Genomic DNA, 21,904 nt, shown 5'->3' with positions numbered 1-21,904 from the left:
GCCTGAATCAAGGAAGTAGTTGGTAAGTAATATCTGACCTGCGCCTTGTCTGAACTCATAAAAACACTGTAGTCTAATCGGGCTTAGATCAAACTTTATAGTCATGACTTCATCTTAAATCGAATTCTTAACCTTAATGCTAGTGGCATCTATCATACAATAAAGTAGGCGTCAGGATCATTCTTCGCATGCGCCTTCGCCATCTTCGTCGTCGTACTCGTCGCCCTCCTCGTCGTCCTGCTCATCGTCCTTGCCCTGCTGATCCCACCAGGAGAGCACGCCCAGGCCGGATTCGTTAATGGCACCCTGAAAGAAAGAAGTAGTCGTTATATACAGATCATCCCAGGGGCGGTAAATAGCTAACAATAATCCTGTATGGCGTCTTCACTTCTTGGGAGGAAGCTGAAGCGACTGCAGAGGATGAGCTGGCACCCTGCTGAGCCTGAGCTTCAGCTTTTGGCGGTCCAATGGGGGAAGTTTCCTCGAAGATCTCCCGTGATACGCGAAACTTGATGGGCTCACCAACGTCCATGAAGAGATCGTGTTTGGCGCCATCATCGAGCGGATATTCCCAAACCCAGGCCTGTTCGGCCTCATCGAAACGTGAGGGATGCTGCAGGGCGGCATGCGGAATGAGGATGTCGTCAAAGAAACCCAGTGTCACATGGACCCCTTCCCGGCTGCAGTTGCGTATCTTTCCGGTAATCACGGTGCCCACCATCGGCCGGAAGACCACGTACCGGAACAGCACCTCCGTGTGCGAGGCTCCGTCTCCCGGCAGAATGATCGAATCCTTCAGTGAAACAATATCCTTCAGCGCAATGCATAGTCCCACGTTTAGAAGGACCTGTCCGGCAGAAAATCAGAAATCAGGACGTGCACATGGGAGTCACACTTCTCACACCTTATTGGCCAGCTTGCGGTCGATCTCGTCGCGCACGGCGTCCACCAACTTCAGATGGAACTGGTCCGGCGCAATCCTCACGTTGTCCTTCAGCTCCGCCAGCACGAACATGTCGCCAAATTGTACAAATACTTTATTTCAAACTAATGGCCGTTCATTGTTTTGAATGTGAGTTACAGTACCATGTGTAGACGCAGTGTGACCACATGCTCATGCAATAAATACCAAAAATACTAATTATTAGAATTTTCATTTATTAGATGGGGTACTTTCGTGCTTACATTTCGGTCAGCTGTTAAGCCAGCTGATTGCAAACAATTGAATTTGTTATAACTTTTATTTTGTAGTAACAAACTAGAAAACTAATAATAGTTTCTGCACGATAATAAGTCCTGTTGTCCAAATGAAACATCTTTCATTTGTATTCGTACATTTGCATACTGCACCCCATCCCTGGAAAATACCAAAACAATGTCAACGCTTCATTCTGAATGGCATTCGCAACACGTGCGGCTGGTTGTTACAATTTGTGAAATTTTGGGCTTTAATAAGTTTGTGTAAGTCTGGCACCGCATCAAAAGCTTTTGTCGTATAAATACAGCAAAGAATTCAATACTCATTAGTAACTACTGCACGTCCCGCGATGAGCAACGACAGCCACAAATACAGCGACGCCGAGGAGGACGAAGAAGACCTGCAGAGCGTAAGCAAAGTGCTTATGAATTTACCATGAAATATTTCTAACACTTTCTTATTATTTAGTCCGAGTGGTCAAACGACTTTAAGAACCTCACAGTGAAGCACGAGATCTTTAAGGACATTAAACTGACGCCCAAGGAGGCGAGCGATGACCTCGCACAAGTAATAGAAGCCACCAACGAAGAGGATGAACCGGAGGACGAAGAACCCGAGGAATACGATGAAGAAGACTACGACGATGTCGGAGATGACTACGATACGTATGAGGAGGCTTACACGGGCTTTAACAAGCTCCACGTCCAGCCGCAGCTTACAAACGCCAGTGGAGGTGGCTCCGGCGGCGGCGCTGGAGGTGCATCTGGTGGCGCACAACGTGTCAGCAGCTACCAACCAAATGAGAAGCTGCTGCGCCGATACTCTGCCCGCATTAACGTGGAAAAGTACGATCCCACCACGAATATGAGCGCGCAGGCGGCCAACCGGCTGGTGAACTTCGATCGGCGCGACAGGACACAGGTGCGTGACAAGCACGACCGAGCCACTGCGGAACAGGTGATGGATCCACGTACCCGGATGATACTCTTCAAGCTGCTGAATCGCGGTATGATACAGGAAATTAACGGCTGCATTTCCACGGGCAAAGAGGCGAATGTCTATCATGCCGTTTCCAAAAACGGTGAAGAGGAGTTCGCCATCAAGATCTACAAGACGTCCATTCTGGTCTTTAAGGACCGCGACAAGTATGTGTCAGGTGAATTCCGCTTTCGGCACGGCTACTGCAAGCACAACCCGCGCAAAATGGTGCGCACCTGGGCGGAGAAGGAGATGCGGAACTACTTGCGAATGCGCAACGCGGGCGTTCCTGTGCCGGAGCCAATCCTGCTACGCTCGCATGTACTCGTCATGCGGTTTTGCGGTCGCGATGGCTGGCCGGCGCCAAAGCTCAAGGACGTTGAGCTGAGCACCTCAAAGGCGCGAGAGTTGTACAGAGACTGCGTAGTCTTAATGTGGCGCATCTACAACCAATGTCGTCTTGTGCATGCTGATCTTTCCGAGTTTAACATCCTGGTGCAGGATGGTCAGCTGGTCATTATCGATGTAAGCCAGTCAGTGGAGCACGATCATCCCCATTCCTTTGACTTCCTGCGCAAGGATTGCACCAACATATCCGAGTTTTTCCGAAAGCGAGCGGTGGCGACGATGACGGTGAAAGAGCTTTTTGATTTCATCACGGACCAGACCATAACTACAGAGAACATGGAGGAGTGCCTGGAACGCATCTCTGAGCGAATCAAGGATCGCGATTTTGACGCCATCTCCGCTCAGGAGAAGATCGATGAGGCTGTTTGGCAGAACACCTACATTCCCAAAAGGCTGGACGAGGTATGTTTGCGCAGTGATTTTAAAAATCAATGTTACATTACAAATCCGTATTCTGCTTCCAGGTACGTCATTTTGAGAGAGATGTAACCAAGGCAAAGCAAGGAGTGCAGCAAAATCTCATCTACGGAAAGATCACAGGTCTGACTTCGGATCTGGACGTGCAGCAAAAGCCAGACGTCCTTCAATCCTCTGCCGCCAACGAGGAGGATGGTAGTGAGGCCCAAACTAGCGGCAGTGAGGACGAAGACTCGCAGGAAAACGACAACGATGAAGATGCCAAAAAGTTTAAGAATTCGGCAAGACCGCGCGAGGAGTCTCCTGAGAGTAAAAAGGCTCGCAAGAAGGCCGTCAAAGATGCGAAAGCCGAGCAGCGCAAGGTTAAAGTGAAAAAGCACGTGAAGAAACGCAAGGAGAAAATGGGCAGCATGAAAAAATAGTTATTTCTGAATTGCGTTAATATAGCTGTGAGTTTAAGTTTTTAATATTTTATGGAAATTTTATAACTAAGCTGCATCTTATATGATAAAATTATATAAAAGCGATGTAACTTAAGTTAACGCCATTTTTTATGGTTATTACTATACCAAATGGCTGCGGGGATTGCCGCAGGTATAAAACAAATATTAAACCCACTACTTTACTAGTATTCACTCGTATTAGCAATAAATGTAATAGTATAGTAGTAGTTCCCTTTTCGAATGGAGATCATACGTCAGCGTTTTAAGAAACAACTAATCCATGGAGAAGCGTGAAACCGTCGATTAGGTGAAACCATTATATAGTTGGAGTTGTTACAGACCGCTTAGTTTCGTCGCAGTCTTTCCCATTGCAATGTTGCCTAAAATACTTGTATTGTTTTGCACTTTTTTACCGGGAAATATCGCGGAATCCTCAGTGAAGCCACTGCGTTACAATCTGACGATCCTCACTCGCCTGGACAGCGGAGGTGCCCGGAATCAGTTTGAGGGCATCGTATCCATCGATATTGAAGCGACAAAATCAACTCGCTTCATCAATTTAAATTCCCGCGACTTGAATATTTTTAGAAAGAAAACATGGCTATTGCGCTGGGCCAGCGGCAGAAAAATTAGAGCACTCGAGCTAAAGAAAAATGTTAAAGAGCCCAGCGTGGTTAAGCTAGTAATGGAGCTGCCTCTCAAATTTGGCGAGACATACACACTCAACATGTTCTTCTCGGGCGATCTGGATCGGCAACAGGAATATGGCTACTTTGCCGGCCACTACGATAAGACGCCGAAAGTGTTCTACTCCATGACTCACTTGGAGCCGGACTACGCCCCCAACGCGTTTCCCTGCTTCAATGACCCACTCTTCAGGACCCCGTACAATATAACAATGGTGCACGACAGGAAATACGTTGCACTCAGCAATATGCCCCCCATAAAGGAGACGCCATAGTAAATAATCCTCTAAAGAATCAACATATGAGATATTAAACCAATCTATGTGTTTGAATATTTGCAGCGACGAAATCAAAAACTATGTGTCGACGACATTTATGGGATCACCCCCGCTAGCCGCTCACCAGGTCATGTGGATTCTGCACAGTCTACAGAAAGTTTATAGTGGTTCTACGGCTGCGGGTGAGAATATCACCATCTGGTCACTGCCGCACTTGGCGGAGAGTCTGGCGGAGGTGGCGGAAGTGACGCCCAATTTGTTTAGTAAATACGAAACCCTGTTCGCACATCCATTGCCAAAAGGACCGGATTGGGGTGGGAAACTCGATCATGTGGTGGTGCCTAGATATACGGAAATGTTTAGTGGCCAGGGTCTGATGGTGTACGGCGAGGATAAGGTGGACTCAGGCCTAAACGGACTCGAAAGCCTGCAGAAAACGCTGGCGGAGCTGGTTGCACGCCAATGGAATGGGCTTCTAGTGAGCCCCTCTGACTTGAATGAAATGTATGTGCGGGACGGCGTTAACTACTATCTGAGCATCCATGTGATGGGCATGGAGAAGGAGGCCTATAACATGACTCAGCTTCTTAGAACGCGTCTAGATGTTCTGTATTCTGATTCCTTGGGCAAAGAAAAGTCCATCGCTACCGATGTAAGGGAAGCCGGAAACCTAAAATTCCGCAAAAACAAAATGTGCCTGCTCACCCACATGATAAAGGTGGCCATCGGCGATAAGTTGTTCCTTAAGGGATTGCAAGAGTTCATTCAGCGATACGCCAACTCCTCCGCTTTAAGCATGGAGCTGTGGGAGGAGTTCCAGCGAGAGGCTCGCCGCAATCACCAGCTGCCTATCGGTGTGAGTTTACCTACTGTGATGGAGACATGGCTAAAGCAACCAGGTTTCCCGCTACTCACCGTCCAGCAGGATGATGCGAAGCAGAAGGTGACCATCAGGCAGAGTCGCTATAATCAGAAAAAACTGAATATCAGTTCCAAAGACTGCTGGTGGGTCCCGGTCGTCTACATCGCCAAGAATCTTCCGCTTTCCCAGGTGGAGTGGCTTGGCTGTCAGAGAAAGAAAGCCGATATATTGGAACTCAAACACATCGTGAATCCGGAAGATTGGCTGTTGTTAAACGTCGATGCTGCAGCGCCTCTTCGTGTCCTCTACGATTCATACAGCTTGCAGCTGATCAGTAAAGCTCTCCTTGAGGATTTCACCCAGATTCCGGAGCTTAGTCGCGTCCAGTTGGTCGACGATGCCCTCAGTTTCGCCTGGACGAGTTTGTTAACGTATAACGCCACCTTAAACGTGATCTCGTATCTTTCGAAGGAGACCAGCGCTGCGGTTTGGGAAACAGCCCTTTTCCATTTGGAGAACCTACAAAGCATCATGAGATTGACGACGGGTTATCGCATCTTTAAGGTGGGTCTTACCAAATCCGACGTCATTTTTAATCTATAGCGCACCCTTTTAGCTTTTCATGCAAAAACTTATTGAGCCAGCTTTTAAAGCAACATTGAAATCCCTTCCACCCCAAACTCCCAAAGCCAGAACAAGTCTGGAAACATCAACCCTTACCTTATCCTCGGAAACACCGACCTCCACAATATCCCCGGAAACACCAACCTCCATAATATCCCCGGATGTCCCAGAAACACCGACCCCCACAAGATCCCCGGAAACCACAAAGAGCGAAAGCAAAACGGATTTGTCATTGTCGACGCTTTTATACCGGCCGGCGTGTCAGTTCGAAATCAAGGAATGCCTAACGGACGCAGAACAGCGATTTCAGTCGGCAATGGAGCAGAAATCCAGCTCCTCCATTCCGGAGGAGATTCGGGAAACCGTGCTCTGCAGGGGCATTCGCAACGCCTTGGAGGATCATTGGATAATGGTGCGGGACATGTACTTCGAGGCGGAGAATGAGAAAGAGAAGCGCATCCTCCTGAATTCCCTCAGCTGCACCACGGAGTATTGGGCGATGCAGAAGCTGCTCAGCTGGGCCCTTGACCCAAAAAAGGTTCCAAGCACGCTGACAGCCGGTCTCCTGAGCGCCGTATTGCGATCCTCGTTGGGCTACTATGTGGGCAAACAGTTTCTCATCGACAACACAGAGGAAATCCTGCGCCGGTGAGTATTCAAAAACTACTAAGATGACTGCAAAAAACTAAAAACTAATATGCCAACATCTCCAGCAAGGACCTTAAATTGATTCTGAGCCCGTTTATCAATGCTATAACTACCCAAGCTGAATTTACGGACTTGAAAACTCATTTGCATAAGAACCTTCCGTCCTCAATGATTTCTAGCATATTATCCTTGCTGGAACCTGCCTTAGACCGAGTGATTTGGCGAAATAGCCTGTACTTTGATCTTCTCAAAGCTATTCGAGCTCATACTCTGAAAGATGGTTCAGAAAACAGCTCTGTTGCCTCACCATAATTGTAACATCAATAAAAATACAAGGCATATAAGTCTTGAATTGTTAAAACATCGGTTTTATTCTTCACAATTCGAGTTGATATTACTTTAACCACAAAAAATGTAAAAAACTTGCTCGCCTCTTCTCTGCAAACAACTTGGGGATTGTCGTGTCATTTTGATATTACCGGAAATGTTATTAAGATACATTTGGCTAATCTATTGATTTGTTCCTTTTATTTCCTTCTATGCAGATAATTTGGCTTTTAAAGGCATTTGTGTGTGTGAGCTGTATCCTAACTTAAGCTATCTTATGTCTATGTTAACCTTTGTTCTTTTCAGGGGAATGGTGCATAAGTATGTACAGGAAGTATCTATCTGTCTGTTTAAAGTCGAACATCACAGCATTGACATTGCCTAAAGCTAGGGATAAGATTCATCTGGAGTATTGGTTACAAGATCAGGCATAGCATCGCTTTCGCAGACTGATGTACATTATCACCCGGAAGAACAGCATCAGCATGGCCAGCAGTCCGAACTGATGGAGCATCGACACCTTTTCCACATCCAAAAATTTGAGCAGCACGCGCGGATCGCTAAAATGACAGTATATCGCATCGCAGTCGAGTTCCTCGCGCTGAAATCCGAAGACGGCTAAAACCAGAGACACTACGCCCACACGCACATAGCTGAACTTCATCAGCAGCTGCATTCCGCCCGATATCTGCGGTGCAAAGTCGAAGCCGTAGACCGCCAGTCCCATCAGAGGAGCTATTATCATCGGACCCACCACACTGCCGTTCTGCAATGAGATTGAAGTGTTTGAGCCCAAAAGTATACCTCAGATGCGGTTAAGTAACTCACCGTAATGCTGAAGGTGGCTCCAATGGCCAGGCCCATGCCCTCGGCCACCAAGGAGATCATTAAGCCCACAGCCACAAAAATGCCAAAGCGCCAGAACTGTTGGGGCAATCCGGACATCCAGTACGTGACCGCCATGAAGGTGATGTTCAGTAGCACTTGGAGTGGTAGACGCGACACTGTGAGGGCCATGTAGTACGGCGTAAGGGTGTACCAACGATTGAAGGTCTCCTTCTTCACCACTTTCACCTCGGCGGGATCTGCAGGATAATTTCAGGATTAAGTACACACTCAAAAAATGGATACCAAAATCACTTACAGCTTAGAATGGGCACCATCACCTGGGTGTACACGATCATGAGGACGGCGCCGATGCAGAATTTTAGATGATCGAACATCCGGCCACCTTGGTTGCCCAGTTGGAAGAATATCAGGCCGAAGAACAGGCCGCACAACAGGTGATGGAACAGTTGGATAGTCAGGGCCAAACGAGCCCGCGTTATCCTCAGTAGCATCACCCGCATGAGGACTACAAACTGCCGCAGCCCAGATATATCCCGCCGATCCGTATGGAGGCGTTTCGAGAAGGCCTTCACCTGCTCCAACAGAGCACTGGTACCTCCAATCAGCGTTCCGTCCGTGGAAGCGGCACTGCCGGCGAAAAAGGCGGGCAGGAATGGACGCTTCTGTTGCTCTAAGAACATCGTGGTGACCGCCTGCTGAGGCGCCAATTGATCCGACTGACTGGCCACGTAGATCAGCTTCCCGTTTTCGGTTAGGTCGCTGAGTGCCGGCACCAGGTGTCCATCCTCGGCATCCACCAGCTCAATAACTGCAGCAAATATGTAATCCCATTAATACTCTCTAGTGAAATTAGGTGGTAAGACTCACTGTAATCCGAGGGACTGTAGTGCCTGGGGCAGTCGATCTGGGCCAGTCGCAGGAAGGGTATGGTGGCTCTGGGACTGCCTTGGTAGACGCACTGGCCCTTGGCCAGGACGTAGATGCTATCGAAGTAGTTGTATATGGTGGCCGACGGCTGGTGGATGGTGCAAACGATGGTGCGACCCTCGTAGGCCATCGCCTGCAGCATTCGGATGCACTGGGCCGCCGTCACTTCGTCCAGCCCACTGGTTGGTTCGTCCAAGAAGAAGATGTTGGGATTGTCCACCAACTCCAGGGCGATGGACAATCGCTTTCGCTCACCGCCACTCAGCTTTTCCGCCGTGACATTGCGGCGGTGATTCAAGTGCAGATTCTCCAGGATGTCTGTCATGATTTCGGCCTTTTTGTGGCGATTCTTCAACTTGAGATCGCAGGCGAGATTCATTAGCTCCTCCACAGTCAGCAGGGTCTGGTGGTGGTCGTCCTGCGTGATGTAGCAGGCGTTGTCCCTCTTCATCTTGATGTTCCCTGTGACTCCGTCGCGCCTGAAAGTCATTAAAAGTTAGATCGAGCTATTCGTTTTACATCTAACAAGGGAATGTATTTCCCATTATTGTTGATTTTCTTATCGTTCCCCTATTTCCGGTTATAAACACATTTTACGACAAACATGCTGGATCTTCAACCTTTCCTATATCATTATTTGAAAAACATCGTTTCGTGACTTTGCAGCTTGTGAAGCTAATTCTGTAAATTTCCGCCGTATTTTGAGGAAGCATCAGTTTCTGCGACATTTATTTGGAAAGCAAAGTCTGTTTTGGTCCAGAATGTATTCATAATACTGGAGATGTTTGTTTACTTATGCTTATCTACAGCCCCCCTCCCAAAATCTACAGAACCCAGTAGCTATTTCGCATTTGAGTCGGAATAAAGTCCGCATTTAATCGCCAGTCTTTCGGTGAAACATAGAACCGGTTAAGTTTCGGCGCCCCCGAGTTATTTGGCTTTGGATTTGTTACACTTAAAACATAACGCCGAATGCAGTCGAGTCTGGTTTGGCTTTGTTTTGGTATTGTTCTCACCTGAAACCCGAAATCGCATTAAGCAAACTGCTTTTTCCGGCTCCCGAGGGTCCCATGATAGCCGATAGTTGACCATTCCGGAAACTGCCGCTCACTCCATTCAGAATTCGACGTTCTCCGCTTACGCGCCCTGAAATAGAATAATAATTGGTTATTTAATACATTAATATATTAACTTGAGTAAAATAAAGATTGGAAATAATCGTATTAAGAATGCAATTTGCTAAACATCTTTAAAATATTCAATGAGTCATAGAACAATAGAACTAATATATTCCAGCTATTACGTATGAACGCTTGCGATTCTGGTTTATCTCGGATTTGTCGGATTTGTTCGTTTGTTTATAAGACAGATGAAATAATCAAGATTGCGAATGACATAACACTAAATAAATCGAGTTTCATTTTTAATGACCATACGTTGTGGTCTAGGAAATTCACTTTCATTGACTGGGCAAACATGGCTCAGAGCAGCTGAGAATCCAGTTAAATATTTTTAATAATTTTCGTGGCAGCGGAAAGCTACTGTAGATGGCAAATGACGGACTTCAGAATATTTCATGACTGGCAGAAACGAAACCAGCTTCCGCCCTGTCTGTCTGCCAAATTCCAAAGGTCTGCCCGAACTCCACAATTACAGGTGTTCGCACGGGCATAATTTATTCCATTTAAAATTCGTCTCGGGTGTGGAAAAATCCGTAACAGTGGTACCATTTTAAGACCAGAAATTGGTGGTCACAGGGAACCAATTTATTTATATACTCTCCAGCCAATTACGCACTATCGCAATGCGAACCTGACCTGCATTCTTCGCGATCTGTCATCTCATTCTCGATGATCGACTGAGTGAATATGTGCCAATGCCAACGGTGTTCTTATCAGCAGTGCAGCTGGACTATACTACAGGGTATTACCGAAGGTCGTAATCAAGCATCTCAATCATTAATTGATTCTTCGGATTTACTTGTGTTTTCAGTTTCCATGGACAGTTGGTACAACAGGGCGGATGGTTAATGAGGAAGATTGGTCTGTCTTCGATTCCATGGGTCTATAAGGTTACAGATTAATCTTATAAATGCACTTGATTCTAGAAAGTAACGTTGCGAACAATGGCAAAGCTTATCATAAAGTTCAGTTACATATTGCTGAAAGTCAATGTCTGTCTGGGAATATGCTAAGCATTGATTTATGTTGATAAGAATACATATGGGTTGGATTACTTAATTTTTAATATTAAGGATTGGCAGAAATATGTTTTTCTGAGCATTTAAAATAAAAATCTGCAACTTCCGAGATTTTGCATTACTGACATACATATGCAAAGTAGAACTCGCTACTAGTCCATATTTGACCCAGTTTTTACAGAGCCGGTGGCCAATTAAAATTCATTGCACAACTGAATCTGAATCGCTGTGGGCGAAGCAACTCAAGAAGGTCACTGACAACTCGGAGCGGAGTCTGTCGATAATCCTATTATCAGAGTGTGTTTACCAGCGACCGGTCTCCATATCAATTAGCCCCATATCAATTAGCCGCCGCCTTTCGAGCACGCCTTTTAAAGCATTCTGGCCACCACGTTCTGAGCACGCGCAGCGGCTAAATAACGTAAATCATTAAAATGCCAAAAAAAAAATGCTGTCAGCAAAACCGGCGACCAACAATCAACAGTACGTTGGCTTAACTGATTTATCGTACCGCTCGCCCTCCTCAAACATTGTAAACCGCTGCTCCCACGATTCTACGTGAGTCACATAATGAGGCGTGACAATTTGCTGTGGAAATTATCGCAATGAATATGATACGGTAAGTCGATGCTATACATATATGCTATACGATGCTGAAAAGTGATTTAGATAGACCCGAATTATAAACCTATTATCAAGCCAAGCAATCCTTGTTTACTGGTATCGGTGAAAAATATTCAAAAGTTCATAATCCAAATTCCGAGTCATAACTGAACTGCGCTTTAAACAAACACGTTTCTAAATTGGTCCAATGAGTTTCTGAATCTTAGCCAGATCGATTGTGGACCCACCTTTTGGGGGGATGACAGTGCTCCCTGGGAAAAGTTCGCTAATTGATGCAATTGAATCGCCTCTAGCTAATTAACACAATTCCATTAGCATGCCAGTAGCGTTTGGTGCGCTAAATGCGACTTATAATGCAGCACTCACTACCAACAGTTGAATTTGGATCTGTCCCATTCCCTGGAATCGATGATCTTCGGTCTGTTATCCAATATCATATCATACCACTCCAAGCCCTTCTGAATCATTAATCTTATATAATGCTGCTTGCAACCAAGTGCACGTTTGAATTATTCATAAAAGGTGCCTCATTCACAAATTATTTATTAGGTTGCCGCGCAGTGATTCGAATTTACTAACCAGATACAGAACTCTATAGCTATGAATCAAGAAGGGATGTAGTTTAATTCAGAGCTATGCAGTTAATTGTATTAACAGAAATGCAGAACTAAAGATTCATTCAATTTAATTGACTACTTGAGTTAAACTGAACCCCTTTGACTGAGTAAACCCGGACATTGACTGGCTGACTAATCCCAAATTGCCCTGCTGACTTGGAATGGAAAAGCGCACTCCATGTCGCGGAACACAGAAAAAACACAAATAAAATAGAAAACGTGTCCAAGTCCGACGACTTTTGGAGGGGAAAATTATTCAATCAATGTTGGGCAATTTTCGCTTTTCACTGTGCGCCAACATAATATTGCTGTTGTAGTTGCAATTGTTGCTGCTGCTGGTGCCGATCATCATCACGATGATGATGATGATGGTCAGGATGATGATGATAGTGAGAATAATGATGCTGATGATGAGGTTGTGGATGTGGATGTGGATGTTTTGGTCGCCAACTACTGTAGTTTCCATTGATGCGGGGCACACACATCGAGGAAGTCGCAATGTATCTGCGATGTGTGAATATGTGTACTTATGCATGTGGCGAGATAAATATGTACACAAAACATTAAGCCCGCACACTGACTTCTGGGTGTATATTTACTCAAACAGTGGGTTAAAAAGGAAACAACAACGTGTTTGCTTAACCCACTGCAGAATACCGAAGTTTTATAGATATAATCTATTTACCTTTGATTATGATTATGATCATTAGGGCTTATACAAAAAATATAAAAATATTCTGAAAATCCAACTAGTTATATATTCATGGGAAGCACTGTTCTCGCGCTTATCGCCCGTTACTACATTCCACATGGCAACCACATTTGGCGACATCTCGCTGCTGACTGTGAGTTGCACGTTGCACATGGCGTATGAGCAATAACTAATCAGCAGTCGTACTTGAGTTTGACTCTGCAATGAGGAAGCTCAACTTCAGGCTGTCGGTAGCCGTGAAAACTAAGTTATTGGTGAGCAGTCTAGTAAGCATTTCCTCTTCTGCTGAAAGCAAGCCAAAAACAGGCAATTAAACTCTTGATTAAGTCGACAAGTGGCTGACAAGTGCCCTTTAGCCAACACACTTCTTACAGATTGAAATTCAAATCGCATTTGCAATGGCAAGACTATATTTCCAAGGGCATATGGAATGGAATAGTGGTAATATTATGGATAGCTTTCTAGATTTTTGATTATATTAGTGTCGTTCTTTTAAATATTTATACTAGAATAAAATGCTAAGTGCCATACAAAGTAGCAATCTGACGATTACTAAGTGGATTGCACTAGGGTCCAGCAATTATTGAATAAATTAGGCGCAACCAATCAAGTGCATTTTAGCACTTTTAGATTAACAAGTATTGAAATGGCTAATAAAGTACTAAACTGGGCTATAATAATTTTGTACCCATGTTTATCTATATTTTTCATTGTGTGTAGGATTGAGTATTGAAAATGAGAAAGCAACAATATTACACTACTGCTGAAACTGTAAAGTACTTAATTTTCTAAAATCTTTTAAAAATATGCATAAAAAGAAGACCCTTTTTACCTACTTTTTTACTTTTTTCATCTACTTCTTTTTAGATGATCTTTTGATCTTAGTTATTCTTTCACCCATTGCGAAATGTGTTGAGTTTGCAGGCATAATTCCATTCATGCGGTTCAGTCAACCAAAATGAACTTGAAGTTCTGCCAAATGCATTATATTATTCAATCCATTCGATTTTGTGTCAATGGTATTCATGGGCAGAGAGTGCGCACTTAAGCTTGAACTTTCGCCCAAACACGGCGAGGGTAAAACTCGTTTGGCTCCACACCAAAAGAAGGGGTTGTGGCCATAAACGTGGCCAGAACGTCAACCATTTCAGCCAAGTGTGTCGAATGTAATTCGGAATGAGACCCCTAAGCAAATGTAGCAAGTTGAGCAATTGACATTAGAAATAAAGGCAAGGAAAAGGGCAAAAGAGCAAAAGAGCCAACCAGCTGGCCCCCACAAGTTGTTGATTATGGAGCAGTTGCCACTTGTCCAGACAACTACTTGACCATAAGACGACCATTACCTCCGATGTCGCAGAAATATTGCACAAAGCTCATAAACAAAGTAAACGCAGATGCCCAGATATACTACGATGCAAAAAAAAGTGTGTAATACAAATATCTAACATTTGGCAGACGCAAACCATGAAGGACTAGCGTAGTTATAACATATTAACACATTTATATTAGGCAAAACTATGAGTTAACCTATTAAACTAAATATGATCTAACGAGATACTTCTATTAAGCAACACGCCAATAAAAGGTAGCATAAAGCATAAAGCAAATGGATCTAAAATTTAAATTACCTAAAGCGGTTGAGATTATTTCAACTTGATCATCTAACACTTTGCGATCAACAGAGTTGTTTAAAAATTCAAACACTGTTCGGATATCAGTAAAACGGAATTACACAAGCTGCGCAAAACTAATTGTCACATTTCCCATACATTATACAGTACTTAAAGGGAAACTTGGTGTTTCTGATTGAATAATTCATTCGAAATACCTTTGAATAAATACGAGTTATATGAGAGATATATGAATAGGATGATGTTACTCACAGAAGTTCTTTCGCACCTTGACGGTGTAGTACACATCTTGGAATTCCACATCTTTGGACTGCTTGGCGAGTAGGTTCTGCGACTGATCCATGGCGGGTGCTGATGGATTTGTTTATCGTTTTTTAATGCCGCTTTCAAAAGCTCATATATTAATGAACGACGCGGGTGGCAAGGGTGGCTCCAGTGGCTCTGATGGCTCCCCGGCTTTTCACTGACGGATTCAGATACGTACTACAAGTGCGCTCGCTCGCATCTAGATACGTGTGCTGGCTGCCGAATGTGTCATTACCTACCGCACCAAAGTCGGAATTGGAATGGAAATGGGAATGTGTGCTGGATCTCTGGCTGCGCGGCGCGGTTATTTATTTATATTTATATTTTTTTTACACTCGTTCCTCTTTTTTTGTTGTACTTTTGCCAGCTTCGCGATTATTGTAGTTGTATTTTTTGTATTTATTTTTCCATCTGACTTTTGATTTTGTTATTGTTCCTCTTTATGCACGCATGGCCGTGTGATTGCAGATTTATTACCCGTTTTGTTTTGATCGCACTGGCGTCTTACGCGCTGCAAATAAAAAATTAATCATTATAGATTTTGACATGTGTGCGAAGATATAGCGTGGCAAAAACTAAAATAAAAAAAGGAAAGCATATGCCGATTATCAACTTTTATGGTGGCCTTGAGTTCCGCACCTCAAACGCAATCTGATAAGTGCTTTTTTCGGGGTGAATCTAACTGCATGTGTGTTTGCACATTGGTTCTTTCAAAATATATAAGTACATATATATTTATAGCTTCAATATAGAAGAAGTTAGTTCTTCTGAAAAAGTTTAAACTTGAACTTGAATTGTATGCTAATACCAGCGATTTTTTTCAAGTTCAAGTTTTTCAATTACCCACCAGATCGACGACCCACAGAGTCATATACCAATCGTAAAAGTCAAGAAAAACTTGTTCCCTAGTTAGCATACGACGCAATGTAGCAGATTAGCATTAAGCATACTGCATATCCACTGTTTATAACTTTTAAATCCTTCCCTTAGATAGAAGGCAACCTCTACATAGCCCTTACTAAATGCATTCTTTAGAAAAAAAATGAAATGCGTCATACCCTTCGCAGAACCGGCTTAATCGCAGGAATAATTTTGTTTGCATATGCCATTGTATATAGAGTTTATAGTATGGAAACGACAAAGAAGTCCATTAACAACCAGATGATGAAAGCAAAGAGATCTTAAAATGCAGCGGTAAGCTTTACATTCCCTTTTTTATCATATCGTAAAAACAAATACAAATAGTACGATGGAGTAACAAAAGAATTTTATATGTCATTCGCGTTGCACCTTTATAGACTATAAAGCTAAGGTTTTATGAAAGACTATTAATTATTAAGTTCGTATGCCAAAACTGGTTAGAATTATTTCATAAGGCATTTCATAGGGTATTATTATAATCCACAACTAACAAGTTCTGATCGGCGAGACGACTGGAAACAAAGTGACAGGCGGATCACGAACGATTCGCTTTCTGGGTGGAAATCGCAGATTTAGCACGTTTTCACACTTGCAATTCGCTTCGCCCGAATAAATTAAACAATTACTTTTAACTTGCACAAAATAAAATTTAATTCCATTTACTGTCTCGCCGCTGACTGGCAACTTCGTCAGCACTCAATATAAGATTTGAATATCATCTGTCAGGTATTAAATCGTGTTACTAGCGTATAAATTAGTATTAAGTTATTATTTATCTTAAGCATTCCAAGTAGCTCAGAGTCTGCTCCTGTTTGTTTGAAAACTTTTGGTCGCCAAATCGGAAATGTGTGTGTCTTATTTACTTATTTAATGCTTTCGGCGCCGTCTGTATATTCGACATTTACAGGCGCCGACTGGCTAAATGCAAAACCAGAAAACCCGTTTCGGTTTCTGGAGAAGAAGCCATTCGAGATCAAAACCTGGAACGCTGAGGGATACAAACAAAGAAGAGGTAAAAAGTGCATCCCAGGGAACACTGAATCGCAACGAGGAAGTAACCAATGTGTTGATACGAGATTAGCTAATTGAAAGCTTAAATATGCAAGCCAGTCTACCCGCAGCTCAACTTATGCTAATTACCGTCGACTGTCAGATTTAAATTCTTTTCCATGTGTTGTAGTCCGTGACGTCAGGTGGCAACAGAGGCACTCGAATTGGCGTAACCTTTGACCCCAGACAGAGCGCTTAGCATACCGAAAAATTAACTAAAACAAGTCTTGGGGGAGCCACTAAGTCAGCAATTCAAATAATTCGTTTCGAATAAATCGACAATTCCTGACAGATAACTAATCGTTTAAAAAACTCGAAATGTGTGTAGAAAGAAGCAGTCATTAGCAACAACAAAAAGCGCCGAATTTAATTAACGTTCTTAGTCAGATTTGGCAATTATTACTTTAGTGCTTGAGGTGATCGATTTTGTTTTCGTTATGTGTACATATACTCTAAATATAAGGGTATTCCTAAACAGGCTTATTAAACACGTCGCATGTCCAATTGAGGATGGTGCATTTTAATTCCCCTTAAATAATATTAATAATTGGATTGTAACCATGTCACGTAGAAGCGCAATCCATACACTTGAACAATTAACAAAGAAACGCATGTACTTTGAGCAAAGTGATTAATCGCTTGTTTACTTTTAATTACTCATTGGAGTCATAGGTCAGTGACAACAAAAATAAATAGATATGCAAGAAGCTAAAAGTGGGAATTTGTGAAATCCATTCTGAGATTCGTAAATCGAAGTTGAATTGTGAAACAATCTATGAAATTTAATTTAGTCTAGTTAAGAAATGAATTTACTTGATTCTTGCTTATCCAAAAGAGCAAATATAAGTTACCTGAGATTAAATCAAATTTAGAAGTGCTTGATTTGCAAAAGTCGAATATTATTCAATAATATTCGATACTTAAAATGCAACAAGAAGAATTTATAAACAATTGTGTATTATTTAATCTCTCTGCTTTGATTTTTGTTTTAAATGCACTTCAAAATGCAATACAAACGAGAACCCTAATCAGCTTCGAGAATTGGTTGTTTTCAGATAAGTTACGATCGTCGAAATATTTGTTTAGTGAAACTTCACAAATGAATTGCTAGTTCACAGTATACACTGTGCATTTGGGTGAACATATAGATTATTGTATTTCTTGTGGCATTGTTGCACATCCATCCGACTGGGCAAACACAATACAAAAGGCTCCCCTTTGTGGACAGAGCCAATGCAAAACAAAGCACGAAAGTAAACTAGACCGCAATGAAATTGACTTGCTGGCGAAAATTGATTTAATTGGCATATGCACTAAAGATTAGATAGCATTGATTTTTTTTAGATCACTCCTTACATTGGCTTTGCTTATATAATGCTTTTCAAATTTCCCCGCGAAAGTTTGCTGAAGTTAGCCGAGGACAAAACGACGCGAACGAATATTTTAGAAGAGCTGGCGAAATCACGTCCACTCTCGGCGGCGGCGTGAAAACAACTGAACAGACGCTTGGTGGGCACTTGGAGTCGCAGTCCAACGGGTTCGCCAAGTGCCAGTGGATGGTCGCAGTACTGAGCGGGAGTTGAGTCTTACCTCTGTGGATCGGTAAATTAGCACTTATCGACAACATAAATATGAACTAGATGCATCATATAACTGAATTGGGAACGCAATAACTAGCATAAGTAGTTCGTAAAATTAATAAGTGTAGTCCATAGTTACGATTCTTATGTGCAAAAGCAAGCAATTTATTATATTAAGTTATATGTAAGCAATGGTAACTAATTCATAAACTTATAAATTACTTTTAAACAATTTAGTGACAGGGGAATTGCAGGAATAATAAAAGAATGAGTTCTTCAAACGGAATATTTAGTACTTCGAAGCATTTAGTACTGAACAATTATTCGAAATAACAAAAAACACCACATTTAATTCTTGAATAACGCAATGTTACGTTTTTACAAATATACACTAGCAAGACAAATTTGAATTGAACACAAAACCGCGCCAAATTTATCGATAAGCTTTCTATAGCTTAAGGTACAACAAATACCAAGGCTTAAGAAAAATACCGAATAGAACATTTTCTACGCTATGCAACACTCGCAATAATATTTTTAAAATGTCGGTTACTTTGGCGAATTTTTTACGTAGAACTTGTAGAAAACTGATACGAAGACCCCGTTTCTGGATTAAGTTCGGCTTGCAGTTGAGAGCTTCAAATAACTTTATTGGCCATTCGCTGAGGCGATTCGGTTTCCTGTCACTTCACCAGGTGATGGGACAGCCTCTTTCATCTTAACCAACTCCATCGTGTGTATGTACAAAATAATTACTAAAATACAATTCTCGTGCGGCCCGAGACGTCCTGACTAGGCTGAGGAGCTTTGATTTGCGGAAGGAACCTTCACTACACTAGCACTGGATGCTACTACGATAACTGGCAGCATTGCGCCTTTCTAGCCATGTTCTGGCTATCCCACTGTGTCTGCAAATATATAGATGAGAGATGGTGAGTGGGGCGACAGGACTACAGGATTAGCAGGTGGAATAAGTGGAATATTTATAAAGAATCTGAGAGAGCGTGCATTTGAGGGCCCGAGGGAGTCGTTTAATCTGAACAACCGGTTTGTACATATATTGCCATTGGTTTAACAAGTGAAGAATGCGAGTTGCAATTTGGTAGCCAGTGGGACGGCGGCTCTACAGATGATTGTTACCCTGTTGCTGTGCGAAATAAAATGAAATAAGAAACGAAGAATCAAATCAAAATAGAATCGAGAATTGACAGGTTTAATGTTAGCTACAACGAACAAACAAATGTTTAGTGCGGTTTAGATCCTCAAAGTATCTGGAATGTCACCCGTTTGCCAGTTTGAATAGCAACACAAAATCGCTGGCAATCGGGTTATGGGGTGAAACAGTGATCCAATTCAGATTGCGGCTATGAGTTTCGTAGTTTTTCTTCGATTATATAACTTTATTAATTTCAATTTAAATACGAACAAGTCCCAAATAAGTAAACCGAAATAATTAGCAGCGAACAAATATCAAAGTAAGTTGCTTCTACACTCTGAAACGTCTCGCGCAGGCGAATTTCCCTCGCAAATTGCTTGTATTTTGGCATTTAATTAGGTATAGCTACCGTGTGTGTATAATAATTGATTGCTTTTCAAATTGATTTTCAGTGATAATTTCCATAATTGGGCTACGAGAGAGCCTACTCGTATAACTCTCAGTGTGACTCTCTTACTGCGCTCCATATTGCGTGAATAGTTGGAATGCAACGGGCTGGGTCGGGGGCTTTCGTACGTTCTAAGAGTGCTAAGGTTCAGTGGAAATTAGTTTACCCATTTACTGATTATGTCCTGTAATTGAAAAGAGCAGAGTGAGCGTAATGAAGTTCTTTAGCGTTTCGTCAGCCAGGGGAATTCCAAATGGCGGTCCGTGCGCCGTACTCACCTTGACGTCATCCATCTCGTCATCGGACGACGAGTGCGATAGTCCATTGTATGTCTTGAACGTCACATTCTTCATGAACGACTTGAGCAGGCTGGCGCTCAGCTGGCCGAACTTGTACGGCACCACGGGATCGTAGTCGCCATGCGCCTGGAAAATCGGCACATCATCGCTGTTCACCTTGGCGCCGGGGAACTGCTTGTGCAGCGGCAGCCAGCAGGAAAGGGCCACCACGCCGGCCAGCGGCTGGTCGTACGTGAGTGCCGAATACAGTGCCAAGGCTCCTCCCTGCGAGAATCCGCCCAGGACAATGCGATTGGCCGGAATACCAGCACTGATCTCCTTCTGAATCATACCGTGCACATTATCGCGCGCCGACTGGATGCCGGGCTCGTCCTCGGGCCCACCGATGTCCAGTGTCTTCAGGTCGAACCACGATGGCATCCGGAAGCCGGCGTTCAGCGAAACGGGCTGTGTGGGCGCCGTGGGGCAGATGACTTTCATGAAAGGTGGGCGGATGGCGGCTAGCGCGCTGCTCCATCCATGGCTGTTGGAAGAAGCTTTCATTAATATTTTAATAATAAAGTTTGTACAGAACTCTACTCAAAAGTCACTTGGAAACTTTAATTTGCTTTGGAACGTTTTGCTTTCAGTTGTTTAATCTTTTTTTGAAAGGGAGAACAATCAGAAAATGGTATACATGTACATATGTTTAATGTTGGAGTACTCCCTAGACTCCGAAGGCTTCCAATCAGTTTCTTTTTTAAAGGGAGAACAATCATAAAATGGTATACATTTACATATGTATGTTTAATGTTGGAGTATTCCCCAGACTCCGAATGCTTATCAGTTAATTAAATCTAGAAAGCCCTATAAACAAAAAAAAAACGACGTTTTCTTCCTAAGCGTATTCCCTAAGTGCTTATAAATGGGTTTATTACTCATAAGAACTAGTGCATTCCAGATATTTTTTTATATGCACAAATACTTCTGTCGATCTCTGTGGAGTTCCGGATACTTCGTGAATGAAGTCTTTAGGTGTATTATTTTGAAGGAGGATGACCCCACTTACCCCGTATCACCCAGGCCGTGCATGAAGATCAGCTGCAATACACAAGTGATTAATTGCAGTATTCCGGAATTTGGACTACGCCGGACAACTCACCGTGGCGGTTTGCTTGGCCGTGGCCTCGACAATGACCGGCGCAGCCATGTCTGCTGTTCAGTTTAGCCTCTACTGGGGACGCACTATTCCTATGCCAGGTACTCTGCGATTCGGCGACTTGGCGCTGCTTTTGTCGCTTTTTTCGGTGTCAGCGGATTTCTGCAATGCAATGGTAAAGAAACACTCTGTAGTTTGCGGTTTAGTTATGTCACGTTGTAAACGCAAAGCAAAATTAGTAATATTGATTTTACGATTGTGAAAATGACAACACGTCGCCGGCTGAGAGATGGCTACTGGTTAACTGTATTTATTAATGCCACTTGTGTATTGTACACTTTGCGCGAATGAGGGTCTAATCATTTACCAGGTTATGCCAAAAGTATTCTGTTAATTTGTTTAATTTCGACCAACTACGACAATTCGTGCAGTTGCGTTACTAAAAGTTCAGCGATGACTGATAGTCGGTGGACCTAGAGATGCGACTAAATCCGATTTCGGTGTCGATACATCGGTTCGAGCGGAGATAATCGATATCTATAAATCTCGAAGTTCGATAAAAGTTTGAAATGGTAGA

General features: G+C 43.1%; 5 protein-coding genes and 1 long non-coding RNA gene across 10 annotated transcripts; 3 read left to right on the top strand and 3 right to left on the bottom strand.

The window, feature by feature from the left end:
* Positions 1-79: 79 nt before the first annotated feature.
* Positions 80-1,094, bottom strand: LOC122616936 (DNA-directed RNA polymerase III subunit RPC8). The gene is made up of 3 exons (XM_043792527.1): positions 905-1,094; positions 365-847; positions 80-306 (listed from the first exon to the last, which is right to left on the bottom strand). Exons 1-3 carry the CDS (start codon positions 1,013-1,015, stop codon positions 178-180), a joined length of 723 nt encoding a protein of 240 aa, XP_043648462.1. The 5' UTR covers positions 1,016-1,094; the 3' UTR covers positions 80-177.
* A 293-nt stretch (positions 1,095-1,387) lies between these two features.
* LOC122618561 (serine/threonine-protein kinase RIO1) lies at positions 1,388-3,632 on the top strand. The gene is made up of 4 exons (XM_043795093.1): positions 1,388-1,461; positions 1,528-1,607; positions 1,667-2,986; positions 3,049-3,632. Exons 2-4 carry the CDS (start codon positions 1,548-1,550, stop codon positions 3,421-3,423), a joined length of 1,755 nt encoding a protein of 584 aa, XP_043651028.1. The 5' UTR covers positions 1,388-1,461; positions 1,528-1,547; the 3' UTR covers positions 3,424-3,632.
* Positions 3,633-3,783: 151 nt separating this feature from the next.
* Positions 3,784-6,903, top strand: LOC122618559 (aminopeptidase Q). Its single transcript, XM_043795090.1, has 4 exons — positions 3,784-4,404; positions 4,472-5,834; positions 5,887-6,542; positions 6,608-6,903. Exons 1-4 carry the CDS (start codon positions 3,818-3,820, stop codon positions 6,852-6,854), a joined length of 2,853 nt encoding a protein of 950 aa, XP_043651025.1. The 5' UTR covers positions 3,784-3,817; the 3' UTR covers positions 6,855-6,903.
* On the bottom strand, positions 6,882-18,343 carry LOC122618560 (ATP-binding cassette sub-family G member 1). Of its 2 annotated transcripts, XM_043795091.1 has the most exons (7): positions 18,063-18,343; positions 14,682-15,246; positions 9,662-9,791; positions 8,586-9,124; positions 8,014-8,526; positions 7,698-7,954; positions 6,882-7,635 (listed from the first exon to the last, which is right to left on the bottom strand). In XM_043795091.1, exons 2-7 carry the CDS (start codon positions 14,770-14,772, stop codon positions 7,294-7,296), a joined length of 1,872 nt encoding a protein of 623 aa, XP_043651026.1. In that variant the 5' UTR covers positions 14,773-15,246; positions 18,063-18,343; the 3' UTR covers positions 6,882-7,293. The 2 variants fall into 2 exon arrangements, with proteins under 2 accessions (XP_043651026.1, XP_043651027.1); XM_043795092.1 differs by lacking the exon at positions 18,063-18,343 and having other exon boundaries at positions 14,698-14,716.
* On the top strand, positions 16,327-17,516 carry LOC122618564. The gene is made up of 3 exons (XR_006326033.1): positions 16,327-16,382; positions 16,439-16,502; positions 16,564-17,516. It is a non-coding gene; the product is annotated as an uncharacterized LOC122618564 (long non-coding RNA).
* A 572-nt stretch (positions 18,344-18,915) lies between the features above and the next one.
* Positions 18,916-21,817, bottom strand: LOC122618563 (acyl-protein thioesterase 1). 4 transcript variants are annotated; one of them, XM_043795096.1, is made up of 6 exons: positions 21,695-21,817; positions 21,331-21,489; positions 21,238-21,269; positions 20,169-20,712; positions 20,057-20,111; positions 18,916-19,194 (listed from the first exon to the last, which is right to left on the bottom strand). In XM_043795096.1, exons 2-5 carry the CDS (start codon positions 21,376-21,378, stop codon positions 20,061-20,063), a joined length of 675 nt encoding a protein of 224 aa, XP_043651031.1. In that variant the 5' UTR covers positions 21,379-21,489; positions 21,695-21,817; the 3' UTR covers positions 18,916-19,194; positions 20,057-20,060. The 4 variants fall into 4 exon arrangements, with proteins under 4 accessions (XP_043651031.1, XP_043651029.1, XP_043651032.1 ...); XM_043795094.1 differs by having other exon boundaries at positions 20,057-20,074; XM_043795097.1 differs by lacking the exon at positions 18,916-19,194 and adding an exon at positions 19,312-19,433 and having other exon boundaries at positions 20,057-20,074.
* Between the last annotated feature and the right edge of the window lie 87 nt (positions 21,818-21,904).

Source organism: Drosophila teissieri, chromosome 3L, assembly GCF_016746235.2.
Source record: "Drosophila teissieri strain GT53w chromosome 3L, Prin_Dtei_1.1, whole genome shotgun sequence".
NCBI lineage: Eukaryota > Metazoa > Arthropoda > Insecta > Diptera > Drosophilidae > Drosophila > Drosophila teissieri.
This window is presented reverse-complemented; position numbering and strand designations above follow the sequence as displayed.

What these genes read in the sequence shown, in the direction of transcription:
- LOC122618559 (XM_043795090.1), top strand. Translation starts at nt 3,818, where the DNA reads ATGTTGCCTAAAATACTTGTATTGTTTTGCACTTTTTTACCGGGAAAT. An exon ending in CCCATAAAGGAGACGCCATA is followed by an intron (nt 4,405 to 4,471) that starts GTAAATAATCCT and finishes GAATATTTGCAG; the next exon opens with CGACGAAATCAAAAACTATG. An exon ending in CGGGTTATCGCATCTTTAAG is followed by an intron (nt 5,835 to 5,886) that starts GTGGGTCTTACC and finishes GCACCCTTTTAG; the next exon opens with CTTTTCATGCAAAAACTTAT.
- LOC122616936 (XM_043792527.1), bottom strand. Translation starts at nt 1,015, where the DNA reads ATGTTCGTGCTGGCGGAGCTGAAGGACAACGTGAGGATTGCGCCGGAC. An exon ending in ACCGCAAGCTGGCCAATAAG is followed by an intron (nt 848 to 904) that starts GTGTGAGAAGTG and finishes TCTGCCGGACAG; the next exon opens with GTCCTTCTAAACGTGGGACT. An exon ending in AGACGCCATACAGGATTATT is followed by an intron (nt 307 to 364) that starts GTTAGCTATTTA and finishes TCTTTCTTTCAG; the next exon opens with GGTGCCATTAACGAATCCGG.
- LOC122618561 (XM_043795093.1), top strand. Translation starts at nt 1,548, where the DNA reads ATGAGCAACGACAGCCACAAATACAGCGACGCCGAGGAGGACGAAGAA. An exon ending in ACGAAGAAGACCTGCAGAGC is followed by an intron (nt 1,608 to 1,666) that starts GTAAGCAAAGTG and finishes CTTATTATTTAG; the next exon opens with TCCGAGTGGTCAAACGACTT. An exon ending in TTCCCAAAAGGCTGGACGAG is followed by an intron (nt 2,987 to 3,048) that starts GTATGTTTGCGC and finishes TTCTGCTTCCAG; the next exon opens with GTACGTCATTTTGAGAGAGA.
- LOC122618563 (XM_043795094.1), bottom strand. Translation starts at nt 21,378, where the DNA reads ATGGCTGCGCCGGTCATTGTCGAGGCCACGGCCAAGCAAACCGCCACG. An exon ending in CGGCCAAGCAAACCGCCACG is followed by an intron (nt 21,270 to 21,330) that starts GTGAGTTGTCCG and finishes TGTGTATTGCAG; the next exon opens with CTGATCTTCATGCACGGCCT. An exon ending in CACGGCCTGGGTGATACGGG is followed by an intron (nt 20,713 to 21,237) that starts GTAAGTGGGGTC and finishes TTCTTCCAACAG; the next exon opens with CCATGGATGGAGCAGCGCGC.
- LOC122618560 (XM_043795091.1), bottom strand. Translation starts at nt 14,772, where the DNA reads ATGGATCAGTCGCAGAACCTACTCGCCAAGCAGTCCAAAGATGTGGAA. An exon ending in CTACAGTCCCTCGGATTACA is followed by an intron (nt 8,527 to 8,585) that starts GTGAGTCTTACC and finishes TATTTGCTGCAG; the next exon opens with TTATTGAGCTGGTGGATGCC. An exon ending in GATGGTGCCCATTCTAAGCT is followed by an intron (nt 7,955 to 8,013) that starts GTAAGTGATTTT and finishes ATTATCCTGCAG; the next exon opens with ATCCCGCCGAGGTGAAAGTG.